The 27,868-nt window shown below is 38.0% G+C and overlaps 2 protein-coding genes across 5 annotated transcripts; one reads left to right on the forward strand and one right to left on the reverse strand.

The window, feature by feature from the left end:
• Positions 1-2,505: 2,505 nt before the first annotated feature.
• LOC118309002 (sodium- and chloride-dependent GABA transporter 2-like) lies at positions 2,506-9,300 on the reverse strand. The gene is made up of 15 exons (XM_035630562.1): positions 9,238-9,300; positions 8,756-8,958; positions 8,073-8,207; positions 7,574-7,714; positions 7,418-7,493; positions 7,190-7,322; positions 6,967-7,101; positions 6,561-6,664; positions 6,316-6,440; positions 6,113-6,225; positions 5,343-5,480; positions 5,026-5,128; positions 4,415-4,515; positions 3,385-3,555; positions 2,506-2,939 (listed from the first exon to the last, which is right to left on the reverse strand). Exons 2-15 carry the CDS (start codon positions 8,949-8,951, stop codon positions 2,823-2,825), a joined length of 1,788 nt encoding a protein of 595 aa, XP_035486455.1. The 5' UTR covers positions 8,952-8,958; positions 9,238-9,300; the 3' UTR covers positions 2,506-2,822.
• Positions 9,301-12,648: 3,348 nt separating this feature from the next.
• LOC118309001 (sodium- and chloride-dependent GABA transporter 2-like) lies at positions 12,649-27,750 on the forward strand. Of its 4 annotated transcripts, none has more exons than XM_035630556.2 (15): positions 12,649-12,851; positions 18,203-18,393; positions 19,236-19,370; positions 20,076-20,216; positions 21,211-21,298; positions 21,406-21,538; positions 22,205-22,339; positions 22,658-22,761; positions 22,997-23,121; positions 23,251-23,363; positions 23,724-23,861; positions 24,271-24,373; positions 24,454-24,554; positions 25,321-25,491; positions 25,623-27,750. In XM_035630556.2, exons 1-15 carry the CDS (start codon positions 12,664-12,666, stop codon positions 25,731-25,733), a joined length of 1,977 nt encoding a protein of 658 aa, XP_035486449.1. In that variant the 5' UTR covers positions 12,649-12,663; the 3' UTR covers positions 25,734-27,750. The 4 variants fall into 4 exon arrangements, with proteins under 4 accessions (XP_035486449.1, XP_035486450.1, XP_035486454.1 ...); XM_035630557.2 differs by having other exon boundaries at positions 23,027-23,121; XM_035630561.2 differs by lacking the exon at positions 12,649-12,851 and adding an exon at positions 13,504-13,522.
• The last annotated feature ends 118 nt before the right edge of the window (positions 27,751-27,868 follow it).

The following is a 27,868-nucleotide window of genomic DNA, read 5'->3' on the forward strand; positions in this document are numbered from 1 at the left end:
TTATAAAACACACAGCTTGCCCTCACTTGAAATATAAATAGAAACAAATTCATTAAACACTTAATTATTAATAATTGTATCTATGCAAGAAAGAAAGAAAGAAAGAAAACAAATCACAAACAGAAGAGTACATATCTCTATTGAATTGTTGCTACGGGTACAAATGAATATTATCTCCTTCATCATCATCATCATCATCATGATTTATTCAGCATAATGTATTCTGTCAGTACATCAGGACATTCATCTTAAATGGCACAATTAAACATTATATCTGTATATTGGTTTAAACATTTGGAAAACAAAGGTTTCAAAACAAACAGCAGGATTTGTGCTTGTACAACGTTGTTTTACATAGTTTGAGATTGGGTGTGTGGACACCTCCTAAAAGAAAAGAAAATCCCTGCAGTAAACACAGATGAACAATTGCTATCAGTCTGTTTCTAGACCACATCATTGTGAAATCACAAGGCTCCACATGATCAGAGGACCTATGAGATTATTTGCGTTCGCAGCTCTAGCGCCCTCTGGTGGTCTATTGTCATCCAGCTGAGCATAGTCCACTGACAGCAAATGCATTCTTGTGGTGGTTGTTCTATGCTGTTTCATGTTGTGGCGACTTCATTGTTTTACTCCAATTTCCACTATTCTAACCTGTCTGAAGGTGGTGTTGGGTGTGTGTGTGTGTGTGTGTGTGTGTGTGTGTGAGTTGTGTGTGTGTTTTAGTGGTTTCAGAGCATAATAAATCTGAACTTTTACCTGAAGTACGTTAAGGTACAAAACATTTTCATCTTAATATGATGTGTGCACGTCTTTCAAAACATTTTTTTTAAAGTTATAGTTAAATATTTTTCACAAATTATAGATGTTCAAGTGATTGTTACTCAACAGAATAAGCAGAGCACCAGCTTCATGGTCCGTCCTGTACCTGAGTGTAATGAGTCAGTTCAGCCAGAAGATGTCCATACTGTCAATTTGAACATAACTGAAGAAGCAGCACAGTTCACTTCTGTAGTGCAGTGATGGCTCCGGCCTGATCACTTTAGTTCATACATTGTGTAATAGCACACATCTTCACACATTAGTTCAGGAGCTGGTGGAGATTATTTTCAGCACAACATCGTAGGCTCAGTTCAGTCAGCAGCATTGTACATTGCATTGTACATTCTACAGTGTGTTCAAAATTCACAGTAGACACATAGAAAAGCATAGATATATTCCTGCGACGAAATATTAGTTCTGATCAAAAGGTATTTCATTAACAATGGTTTAATACTCCACTTTATTTCTAGCACTCATCAAGATCAACAACCATCAAAGTGTTCCACATAAACCAAACATAAAACAATAAGGGAAATCAGCTGACCTGTAATAAAATTCACTCAGATAGCAAGAAAAATAAATCAGATCAAAAAAAGTTGGTTGTTGTTGTTTAGTTCTATACGCAAATTAAAAGAGATATTGATTTTCCAAGCCCATGTTCCCTCGGCAGGTCATTGTGCAGGTGTCCTCAAAGCAAAAGCCCCTGGTGGCAAGTTGTGGTAGAATACTGGATCCAAATGGCAGACATCCATGGAATTGTAATTTTTTTAAAACACTGGCTTTCAATCTTTGGAAGGTAAAAGAAACCCCAAACTCAGAAATGGGCAAAATTCAGGTGCATGTGCAGAAAACACTGGAGAACAAGTCAGGAAAAATGGACTGAAGTGACCCAAAATGAGCAGACTAACTGACAAAGAAGACAAACATACACAAAGGAGGCGGGGAGAACTGGGCACAGGTGAAACACACACAGACACTCGCAAAAGTGTGAAACAGGACAAGGACAGGAAGTAAAAAGAAGCAAAAGACACACAAGGTGATAAGTTTCAAAGTAAAACAGGAAACAACACGTTTTATGTCCAAACAACTGAAATGTTCAAAGTCCATACCGTTGTAAACCCAAAAGATTGTGTTTAAAAAAGTCAACAAAGTCATGAAAAAGTCCTTTTAAAAGGCAAATCCAAACACCAAGTCCCGTAGTAGACTAAACTTCAGGTTTCTACATGAGGACTGTGGGCAGGTTGAAAAGGAGCATGTAACATTATCCGTTCTCACACTGATTGGTGTGTGACATGGACGCTTTGTTTTACTCTGTAATCACTCTGTGATGTCTTGAATTACAGCCTCCAGAACCAGTTTCCTTCAAATCTCAGGTGTTCAAAATGCATGTCAGTTATACTTGTGACCCCCGCTACCTTTCAGGTTTATTCTAAAATGGTTTAGCGAAAACTCAGCCTCAGTGTCTATTTATTAAATATTTATTTTTGTATTCTCTTACGCTCCTTGTTTGTTCCTGAATTACAATATCAATGTGCCTTATGTACTTAAAACTCTGCACTTAAAAATGTGCATCGAATTTCTAAAGTTTATCCTAATTTTAAAACTTCTTCGGAATATCAATATTGTTAAAACCTCAAGTTTTTGAATGACAAAGATCATACACCCAATAACAATAGATATACATTTTAGAAAGGCATTGTTTTATATACTGCCAACCAGCATACATAAGACATAATGTACTGTGTATAACACAAGTTAGGAAAAACATAAAGAATAAATCTTTGTAGAAAACTTCCTTTGAAAACTTTTCGCCTTCTCCCAGACTTCTTGTTTTATCCTCCAATACTCCAGCACTGTTTGAATGAAACTCTTTACAGTGTGATTTCCAAAGGCTTGCCAGCTGCAACGCACAAGAGAAATTGTTCTTTTCATTACAGGCCTTTTTTCTCTCTCTTGCAGTTTGAATAATAGCTGTTCTCTGAGTGCTTCAGTCTCTGTTGTCAGGGGTTGCGGAGTGTGCACAAGGCTGTGAAAGTCTGGAATGCCTCACGATTCGATGCTTCCTTAAGAGCTGCAGTGGGTAGGTCCTTTGCTGGAGTGCACAGAACCTTCAGTCTCTGTGCATGCAGTAAAAGAAAGACTACTTGCAATTAATTTCAATCACAGAATGTGACCCTTGATTTGTAAAATAACAAATCTGTTGGACTGTCTGCGTGGACAGATTTTTAGGGCTGTCAATCACACGGTATCCACGCCCCAATGCATACAGTGATAAATCGTCTATTTTACTCTAAATGGGACCATCATTTACATAATGAACATCATGCTGCATCCAAAAAGCCTGGAAATCATAGACTGTCAGTTTCTATAGAAGTCTATGAGAACATGATTCTACTTCTCACTTAATTTATAACATCACAAAAAAAATTCATGAGGAGTTTATGGTCTCAATCTCTAATTTCTAGTTTTAACTTCTGCATTGGATTCACTTTCCGAACCCGGTGACGACCTCCAGTCAATGTATACTGTATTCATTAAGAATATCATGTGATCATACTGTACCTGTGTCAGTGTTCCTGGAGTGACACTCACAGCGTACAGCATCCACAGAGGAACCATCAGTGTTGATGAGAGAGCAAGACATCCTCCAATGGCGTAGCCCCACCAGGGGTATTCATAAGTGTTGTTAAATTTCAGTGGAGTGTATTTGACCACAGTGAAGAGTAATGTCAACTGAAAAAATATACAATGGACAATGAACCTGACGTCAAACCATGCATCAGTGGATTACCAATGAGCAGACTTAGAATATTCAATCATATTCACAACTCTTTTCATTAATCCCAGTTCAGATCTGTCAACCAATGAATCTTTTTTCTTAAGGTAAATGTGGTGGTGACAGCTGCACATTAGGATGAATTTGCCAAAATATCACATATCTAAGTTCTTTAGATCTCCATATACTTAATATTTCACCAGGAATAAGACAGTGATGAGATGTGACAGGAGGGTTGCATTACTGTATCTCAATGCATGTATGCATAATCAGATTGTAAATGTGTAAAAGAATCTGTGAATGCCGAGCAGAATTTGCGAATGTAAAACCTAATCATATTTCTGAATGCGAAAAAATATATATACAAATCTATATTCAAATTTGCAAGTCGACTGACATTTGTAAATGTGTGGACAAATCTGTAAATGCACATTATTGGATGGAAAGTCTAAGTGTTTTTTTTTCCAGGAGGTGGAAATACGGACAATGTATCGGTATATTGTGTGGAGATTTGTCTGTAAGCCTCAGGTGGATGTACAGTCTACATATCCCCAGTCGGTGGTCTCACCCAGTATTTGTAACTTTGATCAAACCATTATTTGCATCCCCGCCGTGGTACCTGCCGCCACTGAAATTTTTTGTGCTCCCTCAGAGATCCCGATATTCTTTTACACATTTACAATTCCGATTACGCACACACTGATTGAGCCACAGTGACATAACCCTTCACTGACATGTATGAATGGTTTACAATACAATCATTATTATAATACAGCAATGGCCCCATACAGGCCTGTGTACATTTCCAATACTTACAGTACAGATAGCTGATGTGAAGTACTGCCAACAATATTTCATAAAAGGCCACGGTTGATATCCAATCATGTCCTTTATATGATCATACTGACGATCTGCACCTTCGGAAAACAAGTACTGTTTGTTCAGATGTATGGCCTCACACATTTTGTCAGTCAAATTTTGAAATTTAGAAAACTACATTCCAATACAATGTCACATTTAAACGATGGGATCTTTTGTCTTGTAATGACTGTCAATAATTAAATTATACAAACCAGTGATTATTCCCTGTTTCGTTTGACATATTTAGTAATTCACAGGGAGACTGATATTACATGTTTTCAATGGCATGAACTGTAAATATATGTATTTTTTGTGTGTATTTGTCTCATAAACCTTCAAGGGGGAAGCCACTGCTTTAAGGGGACTAGATATAAAAACCAAGATGCAAAGCATCAAATTAGAGAAACTTCTAATTTAGATCACGCAAGTTGAACCATTGTAAACTATGTAACAATCGTTTGACTTACTGACTTACCGATGACCAGCTGTTGTGGTCCATCGTAAAAGTCAGTAAGAATCAGCCAACAGTGGCTCGGACAGATTACTTGAATCAAACTGCTCCTTACCATAGACCCATCCAATACAGACAGATTCAATAATCGCAAAAAACAGGAGCGTCATCCCACTGGCAGCATAGTGGTCAAACAGCTGGAAAATATAAAGGCCTCCCTGCAAAACAAGAAGAAACAACTTCTCACTGGAAGTCAATGCAGGGCTCCAGTTGCATCGTTCACATCTAGTGTTTGTCCAGTGTGTTATTGCAAGTCCATATGAAGGTAAATCAAAAATTTGTGCATATGAGTCACAGAAGTGGCTTGTTCTTGTGTATATATTATATTAAAGGCTTGATTGATTAAACAAATCGTGATCACAAAACACTCACCTCTGTAACCATCAGAAGGCCAACAAGGAAATTTGCAACATTAATGGCAAGAAGAAGAAGTTTCCTTCGACAGTTGTTTCGAAATATTGAGGGATACATGTCAGAGATGGTTGTGACCAGTGACTCTTGATAAACAAACTGCAGTAGAAAAAAAAGAAGCATATTCAGGCTGATTACCAAAGAAGTATATTATGGGGCTCAATTCTAACAATCTTTCCACATAGTTAATGGTGCTAGTGCATTTAGGGCGAGTCCAGATCTACTTCAGCTAATTAAAAGTTTGCCTTGCCATGGTTCAAAAGAATTTTACTTGATTAAAGATCGATGTGATGTGGGCATAACATGCAATAGAATAATAATGAATTATTCGCATCTCACATCTCACATTCCCTTTACAATTAAGATATGTATTATGACGGTGGATAGGTGGTGAGGAACTAACACTTCACTGGGTGAAACAAGCAGAGTGTACATGTGTTGTGTGCCTGGGCACATACTAACTACTATCTTGAGAATTTCCCTTAACTTATCAGTGAAATACTGTGCCACACCTCATTTTAACCAACAATCTCATTGGGTGCAATTGCTTTGCTTTTGAAACAATGTGGACACTGGATGGGAAAATGTCATCTGCAGTGGTCTGAAACTAGACTGAAGACACCTGCGTCTTGCTTGGCACCACTTTGCGCTTGGTGTAAGATTGGGCCCATGGTGTCAGAAGTTAACATTTACAATCCAAACAGACATCATACACTTTATTGTTGTTCTACCTCACTGTCTAATCCGAGGAAGATGATCATAACGAAGAAGGCAACAGCCCAGAGCTGAGGCAGCGGCATCATAGCCACAGCTCGGGGATAGGCAATAAATGCCAGACCTGGACCTGCAGGGGTACATGGAGAAAACTCACATCGTTAAACAATTCAGACAACATGACTCTGGGTTTTCACCAACCATTATTCAAATTCCATACCTGATTCGGCCACCATGGATATATCTACACCTTGCTCATTCGCCATGAATCCAAGCACAGAAAAGATAGCAAATCCAGCTACAAAGCTGGTGAGGCTGTTCAACAGGCACAGGTAAACACAATCTCTGCGGGTGGAATTTTGAAAATGGTTAAACCTGCGCTAATAAAACAAACTTCAGTCAGTAGCAGGACATTTTGAATAAGACTGAATTGAAAATTGTCAGTGAAGATATAAGAATACAAACTTGTAGCAGTTGTTGCTGTACTTGTTGTAACTTCCCAAAGATGTCAGAACGCCTGTACAAACTCCATAGGAGTAGAAAATTTGGCTGCCAGCATCGATCCATACCTGAGGGATTTGAATGAGTTCACTTTGAGATTGTAAAGACATGTCTTTATGCTCATACTGTATTATTAATCAAATGCTAAATTTCTTTACTGCACATCAACATCATGTGCTTTTGTTGTCTGGAGTAATCTCCATTAATCACCAGTCTAATGCTTTACTTAGTCAATGAGACAGCAGACAGCAAATACATTGTCCTTCAATCATATACTAGGAAAAAAGTAAAGTATAAATGTAATTTCCAAAAAATAAGGTTGACCTTAATTGGTTGAAAGATGCAGCAGCTACATTTGTGATGTCATTACCTCTGGATCAGTGAGGCGGGATAGATCTGGGTAGAGGTAGAAGATAATTCCTTCTCTAGCCCCTGGCAACATGAGACCACGAACAAGCAACACCACCAGCATTACATAAGGAAATGTGGCGGTGAGGTAAACCACCTGAGACACAAACATTAGTTCATATCTTAGGATTCAAAATGTTCCAAACACGTGAACACTCATACTACTGAGTGATTTTGATGTATACCTTTCCTGTGGACTTCACTCCATTCCAGACACAGAAATAACAGAGTGTCCAGGCAAGAAGTAGACAACCGGCCAAGTCCCAACGAATATTTCCAATGTTATCAATTCCACTGGACAGGCCCAAGATTCTCCTCCTGTGACAAAGTTTAGTTAAGGAACGTACTAAAGGAAGAAAGAGACAGCAGTTCTAATGTGATGATTAAACCATTGATTAATTTATGCTACTTACTCCCAAAATTCTACAACCGACGATGTACCATTCCCAAAGGAGGACGTTTGATTGTGACTGTGGTCCAAACAGCCAGCTTTCATGAAAGAATAGCAAAAAGTAAACACACTGCACCGCTGTATGATCGATGGCAAATAGAGTCCTGGTGTCCTGTACCTGTGTTCCAGCTGTTGTCACAGCTCGCCCATGGCAGCTCAGACTTGAAGGATGAAAACAGGTAGAGAAATGCCCAAGCCAGTATGATGATGTAATACACCCCGGTGTACAAAGCAACCACTTGGCACCCATAGCCTAAACCTGGGGAGAGATAAGTGATGTCAAAATGTAAAGCATGTGTGAATACACACTATTAATGTTTAAAGCATCTCTTTAAGGCCCCGCTCCCACTGAAGCCCAGTCTGCTCTTATTGGCCAGCTGGCCCACTTTGTTGTGATTGGTCAAGCGCTTCCAGCACATGTAGGAAGTGGCATACACAAAAGCCTATAATATAACACACTAGAGGAAAGGAAAAAACTGAAAACCTGAAATTGATCCTTTTAATAATCATATATAAATCAAAACGCACCACATTATATGGTTTTAAATATTTTCTTATTTTCGCAGCTGATAAAAAAACAAAACAGTGGACAAGACGCAACCACTGTGAAGATTTACCTTCAAAAAGAGGGCAGATTTTTTTCCAGCAGGTTATTCCACCATGACTGGTGTACTGGCCCAGAGATGTCTCCAGGAAGAAGAGTGGTATTCCACAGGTGATCAAGAACAGAATGTAAGGAATGAAGAAAGCCCCTTTAAAATAAGAGTTACATTTATTGTTATAATATTGCATAATGATGCACACAGATAAAAATGAATGCAGTCAGGCACAAGGGCGCCGAAAGTAGGGGGGCCAAAGGGCGGATAGTGAGGAAGTAACTGTTTCACATTAGTTTTGGAACTCAGTCAGAGACATGGTGCAAGGTGTGCAAATCAAAATAATGAGACCAACCCCATTGTGCACCTGCATGTGTCAACTTGGGGGCGAGAATGTGTTGAAGGATGTTTAGGACTAAGTTCAGGCACATTTACAGACCTACTCAAAAAAATGGAATAATGGATTATGGGTAGTGTGTGCTTTTTGCCTCCCCCCCACACTTCTGAAATGAATCCAGCACCCTTGTTTAGGCAATGGAATGGTTGGAAAGTTAATAGTTGTTAGTTTGTCCTTTGTTGCATGGCACTTGAAATGTTGCTTGACATGTTAACTGATCGACACGTATTAATCCCTTGCCAGGAAACAGAACACACTCGACCAGGTGTACATGCAGTTCACCTGGCCTCGACAGCAAAGGACTTACCTCCTCCGTTTTTGTAACAAAGATATGGAAACCTCCAGACATTTCCCAGACCAACAATGTGTCCAGCTGCTGCCAGGATGAACTCCATCTTATTAGCCCACTGGTCCCTCTCCTGAGGTTTGGGTTGATGTTTTTTTGGTCCAGTCCGAGGGTTCATTAGGTTCATTGTTACCTGTGAGCTTTGATTTTGGACCATTTTAACCCTAAGCAAGAATTAAAACAGTGTATGTGTATAAGTATAATACAGAGGTCATGAAGCAGTTGTTTGGCCTTATTTTGTCATTTTTCTTAAATTCAATTAAATTTGATTTCCTGAATGACATACCATGTTGGCCATACTAGAACTACACAGGGCTAAAGACAACACATTGCGTTTTTCAAAACTTTTCAGAAATTAAAACATTATGAGAATTAAAAGATTTTCATAAAGCAAAAGATTAAATTTAATGTACTGAAACCCTGAAACCTGCACACTTACCTACCTTGACCTGATGAAGGCTTTCGTCCTTTGAAAACTATTTTCAGGGGGAGAAAAACAGCCTCTCTCCAAGGAGAAGTGGTTGATGAGTGAATAGATTCCCATGAGGAGTGGCCACTGAAACCAATAGATCCAGGCTTTTCTTCAGTAGAAACCAGCAGAGCAGGTCTGCACCATTTTTTTGGTTTCAATTTACAGACCCAGATTTTTTTTCTGTGCACGGAATCGACAGCTAGCGGATGGTGAGGATATATTCGCAGATCTTTACAAAACATGTATTGCTTTAGAAAATTGCTTACTACTCCTTTAAGTGTTTTTATAAGTAAGTAACTTTTTAAAACTTTTTTTTTAATAGCTTTGACAATATCTTTGTTGCATCAAGTATCATCAACCCTATCCCTACCCTATGCTGATAATATTCAAATACTAATAGTTAGGATATTAGGGATATCATATTAATAGTACTATATATTAGTAATAATTATTAATATAAATACTACTATTTCATAGAGGATTACTGTGGAAATTCATGTCGAAAACAGGCTTTTTTTTCTGTCAACTTCATTTTATTATGAGGTACTGCATACTGCATATCTGTGGGCACTAGAGGGAGACAATGATCTGCCTTCTCTCAAGTTAAAGCTCCTCTTGTTCATACACATAAAATAATGGGTATCAAGTCATTTGATCATTTACAGCTATGCCATGCATCTATATTTAGCCATTCATTTATCAAAAATTCATTGTATTAACATGTACATCTAATGTTTACAGTTTTATCTAAAAAGAAAATCATGGTACGCTCTGTTTATACAGGACAAATACAATATCACTTAATTGGAAAAAGAATAGTGGTGAATGTTTAGAGTCCACCATAGCTCCCTTCTTTAAGGAAGAGAGAGAGAGAGAGAGAGAGAGAGAGAGAGAGAGAGAGAGAGAGAGAGAGAGAGCGAGCTTTTGTAGCTGAATCACAACATCACACATTCTGCCTTTGCTCTTAAGAGAGGACAGTCATTATGCACAGGACCACAAGAGTGCGCTTGTCAGGAAAGCATCAACATTATGTCACCTGAAAAATTTGAACAAACCAGTGTGGAGTCTCTCTTTTACCCTTTGGATGTCATTCCTGTGTGATTAAAGCTTTCAACATGTTAATATATATATATATATATATATATATATATATATATATATATATATATATATATATATAAAACAGTGTATATGAGATCATCTTTTGAATGTCATGCTGTTTGTGAATGTATATAACACGTCTACCATAGTGTTAGTTTTAATACATTACATAGGTTTTGCCTGGACTGGAATTAGCTTAACAATTAACCTCCACATTTGAACTGTACGTGATTTTTTTTTCATAGTAAAATATTAATTTTACATAACTACATACACACTACGTCATTAGCCTTATTTAACATAAGAAGATGCAACAAAGCATTTAGCCTCACATGTTTAACTGTGCCAAAGAGATTTAGTTTAATCAGAAATAACCTGTTGAATAACATATATCATTAAATTGTGAAGGAACTGTCTTTCAACACTGTAATTTTGACAAATGATTGAATGATTGAATGATCAATGATCACATTTATTATAATGATGAAAATGCTAGTTACATTTTAGCATTAAAGTACATTCTTGACAGTATTGTTTGACAAGTGTGGAAAAAAGAGCAGACCTACATATTTTAAAAATGAATTTATAAAAGATACGACTCAAAATGTCAAGTGTTACTCTCATCTAGCACCGGTGAATAATCCTTCAATAAATTCCTAAATCTATCCAGATCCAGATGTGGATCCCTCCCAAAATGTGATAACCTGTTACCAATGCCAATACCTTTCTTGGATAATATGCGAAATCCATGCAAATCTGTCCATAACATTTAGAGTAACCCTGCAAACAGGCAACCCTGCAACATCAGTGAAAAATGCATATATATGTGATATTTCACACAATTCCACAAATGGCACATGAAATCCTCTATGTTGAATGTAACATAACTTTGTGATGGAGCGCTGTGGATATTAGACCTCAGGATGTCTGTCTGGGACTTGCACCGACACAGAGGGAGGGAGAGAAAGGGTCATCTTGGTTCACCAGCTGTGCTTTTGTATCAATAAAAAATAGTTTTGTGGCCTTGAGATATTGTCCACCTCTTGTATCAAGAGCCAGACCTTCTAGTTCCTCAGCTTTTTCAGGTTTTTAATTATGGTTATTGTTGTCATTATAATACTGTATCAATTACTAACTTGTAGTCTTGTAATTCTTGATCAATATTTAAAGTTTAGGTAAGCAGGGCAAATACATATATATACATATACCTATATGTATATGTATATGTATATATAGGGCTTGATCATAAACAGACACAGAGCTCATTCAATGTGTTTTACAAAAAATAAAATAAGCATTTCAATTTTGAACATCATTCAGGACCGCAGCATGTTTCCCTAACTGCAATAACTAATATTCTTAATTGATCTAATTGATCTGACCTCAATTTGCCCTTTAACCTGTCCAGTTAATAAAACAAACAACAATTAAGTCCCACAGCGGTTCAGGCTGGTGTGCAGCTGGTACAATACTCTTTATTTATATGTTATTTTGGCCACTTCATGCAAACTAACAATCCGCTTTGTTTATTGTATAATGTAGCTGGGGACTGAACCATGCTGACTGGTAACCAGTGAAACGAGGCTAAAACAGCACTGATGTAATCTTGTCTTCTACTATTAATTAAGAGACCAGGAGATTATGGAAGCAAATAAGAGACATAAGTCTTTGAACTTTAACAGCCACTGAATACTTAATATTGAAATATTTTATTTTGAAAAACATGTATCTGAATTTATTTGTTCGGAATTCACCTCTTTGAAATTATTTTACTTCGGTATTCAGATACAAAAAAATTCAGCTCTCAACTTTCAAGTTACAATTTTTCGATTGCCCAAATTCAGATCGAAAAATTCAAGTTATATATTCACACTCAAATTCGATTGCTCAAATTCAGATCGAGACTCCCTAACCCTAACCCATAGACATGGGCCAAAAGAAGAAGAAAAATACACAGCTAATAAAAATATTCTGTCATTTTAGGTTGTTCTCATTTCGCTGGTGTATGTCCAAGTGTTCATTTTTCTGATAGGTTTGGCTTTTTGATACTGTAAAAAAAACAAAACAGGGTGAGATGCATGATTGAAAGCTATGATTAATGCTGCTTTCCAGTTTACCTCGGAACTCGGGTTTACTGTTCCAGTATGATCTCGACACTCGGAATTACGACCAAATTCAAAATGGGACGCCCCTGCGAGTCGGGAGCTAAATCATTATGTTCGGGGGGTGGGGAAAAAGGCTTATATCACTAACCCGACTTCCGGGTTCTGAGTTCCGAGGTAAACGTGAACGCAGCATGACTTTCAATTGGTCAGGCAAAGACCAACCACGGCTCCACTCCTCGATCTCTACTGCGCAGACTCAGGCTCTAGATGACGTCACGAGCAGGCAGCACCCGGCACATGCCGGATGTTTTGGTTTCATTTGTCTACAGCGGGAAGAAGAGGTGGAGACGCAAAAAAGCAGGACTCATGGCACGGAAAGGTAAAAGTCAAAAAGCTCATTTCTAAAGTAAGACAGGGTTTTGGTGATGCGGGCAGTCAAATAATGGTCCCACTTGTCACCTTTCTTTGTGTAAACAAAGAAAAGGAATGTCTTCTTCTTCACGTTGTTTATTTCCGGCAGTCTAGATGCCTATGGGCACATTGCTGCCATCCACAGGGCATAGTTATATCCAGTTTTTCATATATCCTTAGGATCAGTCCAGTTTCCTTTTTTGTATTTTAAAATAAGAAACGGGATGTTAAATTTACATTTCTATTTATTAACATATTAAACAAACAATATGAAGTTTCATTGGGTGAGCTCAAAATAGGAGAGAATGCGAAAGTGTATTTCTAAATATTGAATAAATACAGGTTAGCCTTTCCCCACTGCTTCCTGTCCTCGTGCCAAGGAAAACATACCCCAGCTCTGCACGTCTCGAACATTCAGAGTAAGTGTAGCAAAACTAGAGTGGTTGGACAGCTGGAAAATAAATGGCTCACTGTGGACATGTAAACAGTCATAAGCCAGGGAGTAGCTTGCTAACAAACTGTGTAAATAAGCATGTCACATCTCGCCAGCACAGGCAGAGGGAACAAGACAGTCTGACGCAGTGAAGGATTTTTGAAAACCAGGCTTACAGGCAGAAGTTACTAAAGATCACCAGGCAGGTGAGAAGACAAGCAGGTGAAATGAAAATAACGTGATCAAACAAAGTCAGCCTAAAACTATATTGTGAATGAGCACAGGAAATTACCAGGTTTACTATTGAGTGAATTTTTTTGGCCTTTTGTCTGACGAAGATCAAACAATTATGAAGAGAAGCTGAAGTGATGTCAGACTGTGTCTGCTGCTGAAGCACAGGAGAGAAGAAGTTAATGTGTGATGAGGTCACTCACACTGAACTGTTCATTCATGTTTAATGAGAATATTGGTCAGTATGTGTGGATCATTGTTCTAATAAAAAAGATTAGAACTAGCTACAGCTACACATTCTCCTCGTGTTGTTCCAAGCTGCAGTGATAGAATAAGAAAGTAAGACACTGTCGGGTTTTAAACCTGAGGTTACCTTGAAAAGCACTAATCCTGCTTCGTAGTACAGGCCTTGGGGAGGCAAGCATGAAGACACAACTAGATCACACGATTCCACGATGTTGCTATGAAGGAGACCTCTCATCATGCTGCCTTGGTTTGTTGACACTGAACCAAACACCCAGCATTTTTGCCACTGCCGTGTGTGATTTTAGACAGCGTGCCGGCCTTCCATGGTCAGTGAAGCGCGACGTCGTGTAACACTTTTGTCCCCGCCCCTCTCCACAATCGAATCAGCTCTATCAATACCTCTGCTACCAGCATAAAGGCGGAACAACAATGAGACCAGGAGTGTGTTTATGGACAGAGAAGCTGAGGCGACTGCAGGGCTAATGGTAAGGTGGTAAAGTGGGATCTGAGGCCTGGGGTGAGGTCGAATGTTCCTTCCTATCTACTATTCCTTGACCTCAGTTGAAAACGTCAAGAGGTCAAGGAAAGGTGTCATAGGGGACTGATAGGACATAGGAAAAGCCGACAGCGCTGCTTGGAGAATCCGCCTCGACTTTCACAATACTACATCATCACGCGACGGCGGATGATATTTGACGTGCGTCTGCCGTGGTGAAAATACAAATTTTCAAAGAAGAACTACAAAAACACAGCGGCTTCATCAGCATGTCTCAGTGTGTTTTACCACCGTGTGACATCAGATGTAAATGAATAATATGTAACAGTAACTGACATGATGACGTGCGTCTCTTCTGGGTCATATTCATACTCTTCTACTTCTACTTCGGATTGAATTGTTTACGTACGTGCATGGAGCGTTACGTTAAATATCGCTGCCGCAATGAATTGTGGGGTGTCTATATCTCCTTACTCTCACAAAGGATGCTCCAGTGTACCTTATGCTAAAGGAGATAGGAAAGGAAACATTGAAGCATTTAGAGAATCCGTACAGCTCTTATCACGGCTGTTGATCAAATACTTCCGGGTCACGTCAAGAATTAGGAAACTTCCTAAGCCAATTTGACAATTCGACCTAACCCCTCTACTATGAAAGGCTCTTCATCTTCGCCGATTTAACTCGGGTTATGATGCAGGTCAGCTAGGGTGGTGTTAACTTAATTGGAGTATGGGGCCTGCATATGCATAAAAGGTGTTAGGCACCACTCGGAGAGAGTTGTTGCATAATGGCCCCTGCACCGTATTTTTCAGGGGAAGAGCGCACATTGATTCTTAGCGGATACGAAAAGTTCAACCAAACTTTGATGGTGAAATGTCAAACTGTGGCAGCCGACAAAGCCAGGGAGGGTTGTGGTCACCGCAATGCAGACAGAGTAAATTCGGAGAAGATGTGTTTTTTTTGTCATATGTCCTGTTGAATCTTCATATCTAATATGATGGTCATGTAATGATAATAAAATGCAAATAATGAAGGAAGACCCATAATGAATGGGTTCTCACCTGGGTGGAAGCTCAATGTCCACAGTACAAGGGAACATCATATCAATTGTTTTGATAACCTAGATAAAATTATGGTATGTTTTTCAGTGGGGTATACTATTGAGGTGCTATTTTCACATTATACAAAATCTACCCCCTACTGTATGTATTTAATTGCTGTGAATAATAGAATAAACAGAATAGAACATTTAAGGACAAAATAAAATAATCATGTCAGTTAAAACACGATATGATCAAATACCTGTACACTGATGCTGTGAAACTATTTGTATAAAAAAAAGTGTAATCCAGTATTGTCAGTCGCTTCCACATCACCTGGAATCCCACAATGCAGTCACTTTCCATAAAAAAAGGGGCAAATTTCATATGGTACTGCATTCAGGGGACACAACAACAATGTTAGCAAGTATAAGATTTATATCTTAGTCAGTGAACATAATGTAGGGAAGGGATCATCAAAGTCAGTTGTACTCATTGAGTCTGAGAGGGGCCTCACCGACAACCTACAGTATGTTATCAGCACAGAGACATGCAGCAAGCACGGCTAATGTGCAAAACCGCTCCCCTCCCCTTCACTGTGAGACCATGTGGTTGTTGGAAAAGTCTCCGCCTCAACTTGCTCATTCAGAAACACATAACTCCCCCGCCCCCTCTCGTCTCAGTCTGCTTTCTCTCTCCCACATTGTCACAAACACAGTTCCCTCAGACCCCAGTCCACTTACTCATGGTCAGAGCTATGAAGAGCACTTGTCCTGGGGGATCTACACTTGTATTTTGTACCAAAAGGCACCAGATGAATTCCACCTAGAGATAAATGGAAGCTTAACACAGAACCACAGACTACTGACGTGAGGCTTTCTTTATCAGGTACTCTTTACTAATGCCTTTCCCTTAATGTCACGGGCAGGGTTTTTTTCATGCCTTGTTTGTTTGTTTGTCATTTGTGTGAATGTGTGACATTAGCTGTGCTTTCATACAAACAATATCCTTGCGGTAAAGAGATGGCTCGGTACGCTTGGTGTGTGTAGCTGTATTAAGTAGGCCAAAGGTTAGTGGCTGTGCTGCCGCTAGTTCCCGTGTTAAGTGTAAGACCTCCGGCTGCTCTGTGACCACAAGATAAAATAACTGTCATCGTTTTCAAACTAATATGTCTCTTGTGCAAATATTTAAACATCCTGCATGTTTAAATATGAGTTTCTTTGACAAATAAGACAGATATTAGATGGTTGTTTTTGCTGTGATTGTTTAAAAAAAATACATTGATACGCTTTACACATAAATTCATGTGTTTTAGTTTTCAGCTTCCAAAATCCTCAAACCAAATCAAGTGATGTTTATGAACAATAGAATTGAGCTCATGAATATTACAGTTTTGTTTTTATATACAATATAGGGATGCACCAAAATGAAACACTTGGCCTCATACCGAATAACCCAACATGTTTTTTTTACAGTTTTTCATTTATTTTGCCAAACTTTTCACCATTGTATAAATTAAATAACCTCAATGTGCATTTGACTTTTTTTGTCTTTATTTTCAACGAAAAAAATAAATTACAAAAGTACATTTTATAAATATTTCTATAACACTGAACATTTTCTTTTTACATTCCAGCAGATATTATACCAGCAAAGCACAATATAACTTAAAATAAATAAATTGGAACAAAATAATAATAATGAAATACTCTCCCCGGACAGGTCACGCTCATCTGTTTCCTTTTTTTTCTCTCCCACTTCTTGTTTTTGTGAAATCCGACAGACAGACAGACAGATAAACAGACAAACAGACGACAATGAAAACATGTCTTAGGTAAAATATATATTCCACTGAGCTGACCAGTCGGGGGTGGGCAGGGATTTTTAAAAGTGTTTTACCCAGCAGCAGATACTACCAAGTACTTCTACTACCAAATGCCAAGTTACTCAATGTGTGGTCACAAAACACCCTTTAGGACTTAAGATTAGTTTGATTAATAGTTGCATTATAGACCAGTGTTATTGCTAATTCTGTGGTTTGAACGGAACACCAAGTGGAGGAATTTCTCCAGCGAACAGAAAACAGGAACGCTTCAATTGGTGTAGTCAGTTTGAAATAATGAGATGAAAGCCTGCAGTCATGGGGACCTTCCCTCACAAGAATTTGGTTGAACTGGTTAAATTAATCTTCCTGATACCTTTGTCATCACTACCATCCAACCTCCGACCTCAGTGCCACAGCCATATAGCATTAGAGAGGTTAGTGAGACATATACGGTCAATAATTCAGTATGGCCAATTGAAGATGTTATCAAAATTGAAATGGTTGAAGTGCCTCATCCCAGCCCCACTTTTGGAAAGTTTTTTTCAGTAATGTAATATCTCACATATTTTCCAGTCTAGTTGCTTCATTCCCATGTTAAATCCTAGTCAGCAGAACAAAAGCAACATTGATGAAAGAATTACACTCTCATACCAAGCAGCGATGACCCTCTGTTGACCTTATTGAGCAATACTGCTGGAATTGTGCAGAATATGAAAATTAATGTACAATGATTGAATTATGTCAGTATTGCTACTTTGGTTGGTGATTGTGTTGTTAAGTTGTTTTCTTGACTCCGATTGAACCAATTCCAGCGACCCGGGAATACAGATAATGTATTCTCAGGTTACTGTTTGCTTCCGCAAAAAACAAAATTCATAAATATAGATCATTTATAAATGATTCACAAACACCAAACATGTTTGTATTATGACATTGTTATTGGGTCACTGAATGCCACTGCTGTACTACTACATGAATAATAATCTAATCAGAATGACACATCACCTTTATAGAACTTTATCCTGTGATAATCTTTCTTTTGTCACAGTGCGATGGATAAGGCCCAAGGTCCAAAGCTCAAGTTCAGGCTGAACATGGGCACAGCTCATCCTGCATCCAGTACTCTGACCAGAGGACAGTGGTCCAGCAAAATTGAGTTCCTCTTGGCTGTTGCAGGACAAATCATTGGCCTGGGAAATGTGTGGAGGTTCCCTTACCTGTGCTACAAAAATGGTGGAGGTGATTATAATTAGGCCCAAAGACAATAGACTCAGTCATAGAAAAAGTGTCTTCTTTCCTCATTAATTGCAAAAATAAATAAATATGTGGTTATTTAGAAACTTGAGGCAGATTTTTGCTGCTTCAATTCTATAAATTTGCTCGATCAGAAAATGTACAATGCACTATGTGGCAGTGTAACATTGTTGGGTGGGGGAAAGTAAACAAAAATCACATCTAGCCACTGTAAAAGTTCACACCCATACTATGAAGTTGTTTTCTTTGATGATGCAGATACAGGTTGAGGGATGAAAGAATGGAATGGAAAGAATGTGCAAAATACTGAGCAGAGGCAGGCAGGTGGATGATGGCATAAGAATATCGCTGCATAGATACTCAGGTGAAGTTCGAGCTGGCTGGTGAGTGGCGTAGAGGAAGTTCTGGAGAATAAAGCGAGTTAGGATTCTTCTGGATCCGACCCAGGTTCTGCATGCAGGGAAAAACGTAGCATCAGTTACAGTCACAATAGGTCACACAGTCACAAAAGGTCACCAGAGATACTAACGTCGTCTGGCACAAGCAGCCAGGCACAAATAAAAGACACTGTGCCTTAAGTGTCATTAAGAAACACATTGGAAATGCATGCTGATAACAACACAATAGAGAGGAAACTATTTAACTGTTTAAATATCAACATTCCAAGTGGATGATTCTAAATCATTATTAAAGATACATCTATTATTAGACTTTTACTAATTATTGAGCTCTCTTGTGCCCCATATTTATCAGTGTGATTCATATTATTGCCCAAAGGGCTCAACCTTCAAAAGAAAACGTGTTGTTTATTTGTCCATTTTCCCCAGGCGTGTTCTTTATCCCTTATATACTCTTCTTTATTACCTGTGGGATCCCCCTGTTTCTGCTGGAGACCTCTCTTGGCCAGTACACCAAACAGGGGAGTATTACCTGCTGGAGGAAAATTTGTCCCCTGTTTGAAGGTAAACATCTGGTTTTACAATATCAGTATCCATGTGCTTTGTTTCTTGGTATAAGACAAAATACAAAATATTTGAGTATGTAAATGTGTGTGACATTGTAACAATAACATACTTTTTAAAATTAATATTATATTATTTGTTTTTATTAAATGTAACTTCTTATATCAATTATTTTTTTTGTATGTAAAATTAGTAACCAATTTCTGGCTTTTCTTTTTCCTAAAAATTCCCAAACTTCCCATTTTATTGCCAATATACTTTTATGTTACTTAAGATAATTTAAATGAGGGGACTTTATATGTTTTATCACTGTCATTTTTTTTATTTTAATAATTTATTTAAAAGTGAGTTAATTAATCATTCAAAATAATTGTTGGTTTATGTTTGTCATGATCTATCATTGTAATTACAATGTTTATTATCTTTTTAAATTCCAATTGTCCATTTTTTTTGTTTTATTTAAAAGCCTTATATAAAAAGTATAATTTCAAATGGTTTGATGAAATGTATTTGTTTTAAATAGTATTTAAAAGTGAATTATTTAGAACTTAGTGTTTGTTTATGTATAACTCATCAGTATTAATCATTTATTGGTTAATAACAAGGCCTCACAGTGGTACACTGGACACAGAAACTCGTATTGTTTCCAAAAAATGAATCTGTGCAGGGATGTTGTTTTAAATGAAGGATTTGTTTGTTTTTCAGGGATAGGTTATGGCAGTCAGGTGGTTGTTTTGTACTCCAGCATCTACTACATTATCATCCTGGCCTGGGCTTTCCTGTATCTCTTCTCCTCCTTTAACTCTGAACTTCCCTGGGCAAATTGCAGAAACAGCTGGAACACAGGTACGCCAGTATATGATCTTACTACGCAGACACACGCGGAAACAATTGGATGCGTTATGATGAATCTTTAAAGCCAAAGTGACTCATTGCATTTGGACACAGTTTAATAACAATTGTCATAAAATTGACTGATTAACTCACTTTCAGTGAGTCACTCTAATAACTGCTTTGTAGATGAATCATGTAATTTGAGGAGCTAGCTTTGGGTCTGCAGTGCAAAGTCCAGCTGCAGGAATCATATTAAGTCAAAGCCTGCCAGGTTTAGTTTGTGGCCTTGTGTTCATTTTACATAACATACTTAGCTTAACCTTAATCTTTGTCTTTTAGATTACTGCACTTCCCTCTTTATGTGTTAATTTATCCTCTCTAACCTGAGTTTAATTGGTCCAAAATACTACAACTCCTAGTTCTCTCCTCCCTTCTCTGACTTTCACAAAAATATAGAATTGACGTCAAGGTTTAATTAATTACACACAAAGTTGAGGGTTTTTTGAAGGACTGGGCTCAAAATGCAGAACACAGGCTCAGGTCGAAGATCGGGATGAGCAGATTGTGAAGCATACAGCGATTCCTAACTGGACAGGTAGAACAGGACTTGATGGATGAACCTTAGTTACAGGCAAACAAAGCATTAGACTTGAGCAAGCAGAGAGACTTGTAAGAAAGGTAAGATTTAGTGTGACCGTAACATTTGTACTTTTTTAGCTGTCTGAATGATCTAGGGAAGACTGGAGGGAAGATCGACCGACCAAAAACCAGCAACAGTGTTGTGGCTGAAAATAAGCCAAACACGTTTTGTCCACAAGACGAAAGGCACTAAATACATGCAGTTTATTTACCTTTTACATGCAGCAATAATAAAACAGAAGGGTACCATAGGTTGTTCCTCCATGTGGCAATGTAGCTTACAATTTGAAGGCTTTGACAAAGGAAAAGTTTGATCATGTGTGTTTTTCCTTGAATGCTTTGTTTGGTGTGTGTTTCTTTGCAACAGAAACCTGTGTGGAGTTTGATCAAAGTAAGAATTCTTACAACTGGACTGTGCCAGAAAATGCAACATCACCCGTGAAAGAGTTTTGGGAGTGAGTATGAAAAGTCCAAGTACAGTACAGTGAGCATAGTATGCGTACAAAACTCTAAAGGTGTCTTGACATGTATGAATTAAATACACTGAAAATGTGCTTTGCAGGAGAAGAGTTTTGAACGTCACAGGAAGTATCGATGAATTGGGGAGCATACGATGGGAGTTGGCGTTGTGTCTTCTGTTGTCCTGGGTCATCTGTTACTTTTGTGTCTGGAGGGGAGTTAAGTCCACAGGGAAGGTAGGACAAGGCCCCTTGATTGATGCATAACAATATTTGAGGTGGAAAGTGTTCTCTTATGTTCTTTAAAAACTGCAGGGAAATCCCTTTGCAAGATACCGTGCCTCTATTACTACAGTTAACAGCTTGTACAAAGGTCTTGGCTAAGGCTGTCTAGTCAAAACATGCCTTGCACAAAAGAACAACACTTTAGCTAATAGTTACCTGACTTCAGACGTCACTTTTCAAGAAAACAACTGCTGTCAGTTGTGGCATATCTTTATCATGGCAATAGTAATGGATGACAATCTGTCCACCAAATCAATCAACTGCTACTGAACCAGTTTCCATTAAATTTCCTCAAGATATTGATCAAGGCCAGAGTATGAATCCAATTACTTTGGTGATGATTGACATGTTCATTTGTAAATGTTCAGATTTGGATTACCAAATAACTGTAAATGCCACCCCTCTGTGCTTTGGAGTGTTATTTTTTGTGTTAATGAGTAAATATTGGAGATGTGGATAAAATGGTTAATATTAACATCTGTATCTTAGATGTTGCCGTCAGCATTGTAACACCTAAGCACAGTCTTCCATAGATGAGAAGACAAGAAATCTCCCCATGAAATTAAATAAATTTCATCCTGGCAGCACAAATGAACCTGCACTGTGGCTCTTCCACAGGTGGTTTACTTTACCGCTACATTTCCATATGTGATGATGATAGTGCTGCTTGTTCGTGGTGTCACGTTGCCGGGGGCCATAGACGGGATCAAGTTCTACCTCTACCCAGATCCATCCCGCCTCACTGATCCACAGGTATGAATAGATTTCACTTCTTCTCGGTTTTGATGATGTGCAGTTTATAATAAACCACTGATTCCAAAGATGTAAAAATGAATTATATAAAAAGTTGTACTAGTGAGTAATGAAGAGAGACATTTTACTATTTTGATTTTAAATCAGAGACAGTAGATTGAAAGGATTGGTTACTATTTACTGCAATGTAAAATATTAGCAAATGTCCATGGGATGATTCTACATAGACTAACTGCAGAGTTGCAACATGGTAAATGCCCTATTTATATGTAATGTATTTGTTTATGAAAACATTTTTTGTCCGTTTTTGTCTTGCAGGTGTGGATGGATGCTGGCACACAAATATTTTATTCCTATGCTATTTGCATTGGTTGTCTAATTGCACTTGGCAGTTATAATAAATATGACAATAACTGCTACAAGTAAGTTTGATATGATACCTATAATGTGTATTCTTTTCCAGACACAAAAATGCTATGCCTCTCAGGTGCAACGATGAGTAAGCCCAGTCATATATAGACATTCCCTACATCTGAATACCCATTTTAAGTAAAGAGAGAGAAAAAAGATTATTAATTAAACATCTCAGAACTATGGAAAGAAGATATGTGTTTATGCATTTGATACAAAATAAGTCATTTAACGTTTTGTTTGTAGGGACTGTGTATACTTGTGTCTTCTGAACAGTGGGACAAGTTTTGTTGCAGGCTTTGCCATCTTCTCTGCGCTTGGATTCATGGCATATGAGCAAAACACACACATTTCCAAAGTGGCAGAGTCAGGTAAGAACATGTAAAGAAATATTTTGTGGCATTAATAATTGAAATATCAGCAGCAAAAACAAAAGAGTGAAATATTATGACTGAGCAGCAGAAAAATAACCAGATGTCCATTGTATCTTTTGACTGCAGGTCCTGGCTTAGCGTTCATTGCCTATCCTCGAGCAGTCGCTATGATGCCTCTTCCTCAGCTCTGGGCAATATGCTTTTTCATTATGATCATCCTTCTGGGTCTGGACAGTCAGGTAATATTCTTTAGAAGTCAAATTAATCATAAGACCTTTTTTTTCATTTTCAATTGAGGATAGTATATTTTTATGATGCTTCTGCAACAGGACTGACTGTCCGTCCATCTGTCTGGAATAAAATTATAGAATACTCATCTTATGTCAAAGATGACCGCCACTTCATTTCAAGTGAAAGAGCAAACTGAGGGTTTCAAATAATCAGTGGGCTCCACTTTAGACGCATAAACATTATAAGGTTCTCATGTACCTTTAGGATTTTTGAATTTTGAGTACTACTTGTGTTTCACAGTGTCTCGCAGGGATATTTTTTTGACGCATGGATAGAGTAACTGTGTAACTGAAAGGTCTGTGTTTCAGTTTGTAGGTCTGGAAGCCCTTGTAACAGGAATTTCCGACATGAATCCTGCCTTCTTTCACGTTGGTCATCGACGCAAACTTCTTCTGCTCGCTATCAGTGTTGTCTGTTTCCTAATTGGCCTGGTGATGGTTACAGAAGTAAGAATGGATTTAAACGTCACATCATTTATAATAATTACATTTTGTTTTAGTAAAGGCCGTTACTGTTCATGCATTACGTGAGAGACAGAGTGATGAGATACATATGGTGGCCCTGACAGCTCGCAGCACTGCAACTTGAGAAAACACAAGCAAATTAAGAAATCATCTCAGATGTTTTCTTAATTTCCTTGTGATTTGCAGTGCTGTGAGATCTCAGGGCCACCGTAGATGAAGGACAAGGTGATAAGTTACAGCCTTGTGAGAACATCTGCCTGACCACTTGGGCCATGGAATGATGCAGAGGAATAATTGAGGATAATTATTCAGAGGATAATAGTCAGAGGGTAATAGTTTTACCACTACAGTTACAACATAGTGGCTAACTGAATTATTGTCTCACATGCAGGGTGGACTCTACATCTTTCAGTTGTTCGACTACTATGCCTGCAGTGGGATGACCCTGCTTCTCTTTGCCATACTGCAGTCTGTCTCTATTGGATGGGTGTATGGTGAGAACCTAGAAGAAGTGTGCACACCTCTTCACAGTGAATTTGAATTCACTCACCCCTGTGTTAATATTGACTTACAGGTGCAGACCGGTTTCATGGAAACATTGAAGACATGATTGGATACAAGCCGTCACCCCTGATTAAGTACTGTTTGAAATACGTGACGCCACTAGTCTGCATGGTGAGTTAAGCCAAAAGTACTGTAAATTAAGTAACCTTGATAACGGTTGCCTGTTTTTTCTGTTCTTGCACTGCATAGATTTACAATGATAATAATGGCAGATTTACCATTCATCATCACGTGTCAGTATATTGACACAGTGAGAGGCAAAAGCAGCCTGCAACCATCAATTTAGCTGGCTGTAATGAAAAATGTTGCTGGAAGATTATCATCAGCTGTCAAATAAAGCTATTTTAGTTCTGTGAGTTTGTTGAAAATCAACGGACTTTTTATCGTACCCGGATAAAACTAATTTCAAAATGAAAATCGTTTCTTTCTTTAATCAGTTGGTGGTTACATACAGAATAATGTACTGACAAACTGAAGATAAAGCTGTATGTCCCATGCAAAAAGTTAGCAAACTTATTATATATAACTCGTTATTTTTGTAATGCTAGTTAACACATTGCATTGCATTAAAATTAAACAGAGAAGAGGGTTTGATTGATGTTTATGTCTAATGTAATCCTAACCCAGGTAACAAGTTTGGGTAAAGGACAGAGACACCAACATTTGTCTAAACGGCAATAGCATCCAGGACCGACAGTGGAATTATACCAAACATTGATGTTCACATTTTTGCTGTTTTGTTGAGTCTTTATTTATGTTATTTTAAATTTTTACTGATAAATGACTTGTGTTAAACTAAAATGGTGTCATATTCACTTGGGAATTTTTTTCACAGTTTCAGCTCATACTGTTTTTTTTCCCCATTGACTATTTGCAGGGAACATTTATTTTCTCTTTAATCAAATACACTCCCCTGAAGTTCAACAACACGATCGAGTATCCTTGGTGGGGTTATACTCTGGGCTGGTGGTTCACTCTCTCCTCTACACTCATGGTTCCCCTCTGGATGCTGTACAATCTGAGCAACACTCCTGGTACACTACGACAGGTGAGCTGGGGTCATGCTATGCGGTTTTATTTATCTTAAAATTGTCATATTGGTTTAATTTTTATTAAAAACCAATAATCTTATTCATATTCTTAATATATGTTTTTATTTTAATATGCTTTTTTTGTTAGAGGATCACCATCCTATGCACTCCGACTGAAGACCTCCCTATGACCAACTCAGAGAAAAAAGGTCTGGAACTGGTCGACTTGACCGTGTCTCCTGACGGCATGGTGTCCTAGTGAGAAGAGACAAACTGGAGCAGCCTCAGATACACTGAACACTTGGAGACATAAGGGAAGTTCTGTTCAGACAGGCATTTAAATGCTGCATTTATACATTTGTATTTGGTGTTAGATTAAATAAATCAATGGTGGCGAAGGGTAAAATTGAAATTGGTGATACAGGGGCAAAAATTGCCCATAAGATTTACTGGTTGGGGTCAATATCCTAATCCTTCATTATCATCATAGCCAGGAGCTGGTATTGTTTTCACCTGCGTTTGTGTATACAAAATTGCTCAACAATGCTTGGACATATTTTCACCAAACTTGTTTGGGATTATTACATGGGAGGGTATCGCCAGTTGATTTACTTTTGGATTAGATCGGTCAGAGGGGGGGGGCTGAGGTCTCCCTGCCTGCTGCAGCATTTTCCATCAGTAACCCAGACTGGTGTCACCCACCATAGTCTAAATTGTCCCACCAGTTTCATAATGATCCAAGCAATGTCAAATAATTAGTTTTGCACAACTGCTTCATTGCAGAGCTGAAAAAAAAGACATTTATAAGACATAATAAGAACCTCTATTAATCTCCAGAGGGGAGATTCGTATGCTACAGCAAGACAAAATATTTACATGATACGGTTAAAAAAAAGTGGTTATAATTATTATTATAATTTAATAGAAGAATAATATTGGTCAATTTTATATCTAATGAAGTCTTCAGTGAGTTACCACAGTATGGCAACCATGTTGGGGTACAATCCAGCTGTCTTCATATATAAGTCTGTGGTTAGGGTTATTATAGTGTGATTCAGAAAAGCACCAGACACGCCTCCAGCCTCCTGCAGTCTGACAGACCCTTCTTTGTGAAAGCGTTGGCTGCTCAGATGGACCGGTACCTCCTCAAAAAAAGTACTGTTACTGAAGATGCTGATCCCAGCAGCAGAGAAAGTTACTACTTAAAGAGCAGTGGCTCACCTAACCGAACTTTAACAACTTGCTCATGTTGTTCTGGTGCCTTACTAAGCAGTATCAACAAGTTGGCAGTAAATGTCACCCAGCTAAGACTAATGTTGTCTTGCATAGCCAGACCTTTCTTCATACTCCATCCTATCACTGTGCCAGTTGCTGGAGAAACTGTAAAGTTACACTCCACGTGTCGATTCATCTTAGTCCAACTATGCTGAAAACGTAAACAGTGAAATTTTGTGTACTAATGAATATTTTCTACAATTGACCCCAACATTTTTTTAAAGTTTGTATAATTTTTATAGCATTCACTATATCATTCAAATGTGTGCCAATAGTTATGTTTTGTATAACAGAGTTGCAGAGTTTTTACATTTAAGGATCAATCAATAACTCCTTTTTTTTTAAATCATGTCTGTTTTCGAAATGTACATGGGGTTTAAATTGACAAGCTAGCACTTTATTTTATAACACATTTGGAACAAGTCCATCACGAACAGTTAGCTTTTGCTTCATTGATGAAAATGTTTCTGTGATTGATCAATCATAGGACTGGGATATGACAAATTAATTTGGTGATATAAATCTTATTGAACTATGTACTGTAAATTTTAGCCATGGATGAGGCAATCAGGTATTGGTGTAGATATCAATAGGCCTCAGTAAACTTGCAGCTTATCATTATTGTTTTTCTTAATCTTTGCCAAGGAGGTTATCGTCTAGCCCTTGTCCATTTTTTTGATTGTTTTTCAGCAGCGTTACGCAAAAAACATCTTAAAAGATTCCCACGAAACGTGATGTGGACTGATTTCTATCAGAGAGTGGTGGGGCTTGATTGACTTCAAGGGGGGGCCCTGGCAGAGGCATGTGCTAATAGACATAAACATTGATATGTTTCTAATGGTATTTCATATATTATTGATCATTTAAAAAGATTCATTAACCATACCAGTTACCAATTAACTGTCGCTTGAGGGAAAAAAAGTAATTTCATGATCATTTTAATCCTTTTTTAAAGTTGTGTATAAAAATTATAAAATGGTTAATAAAATGTTAACAAGGAATTTTCAAGGATTCAAAAATTATTTGTTTTGTGAATGCTATACTAATCCAGATCTGTATGCAGGTGACATAGTATTCATACACCATTAAGAGGTTATGTATAAACCATCATGACCTTAA

Source organism: Scophthalmus maximus, chromosome 6, assembly GCF_022379125.1.
Source record: "Scophthalmus maximus strain ysfricsl-2021 chromosome 6, ASM2237912v1, whole genome shotgun sequence".
In the NCBI taxonomy this organism is placed as follows: Eukaryota; Metazoa; Chordata; class Actinopteri; order Pleuronectiformes; family Scophthalmidae; genus Scophthalmus; species Scophthalmus maximus.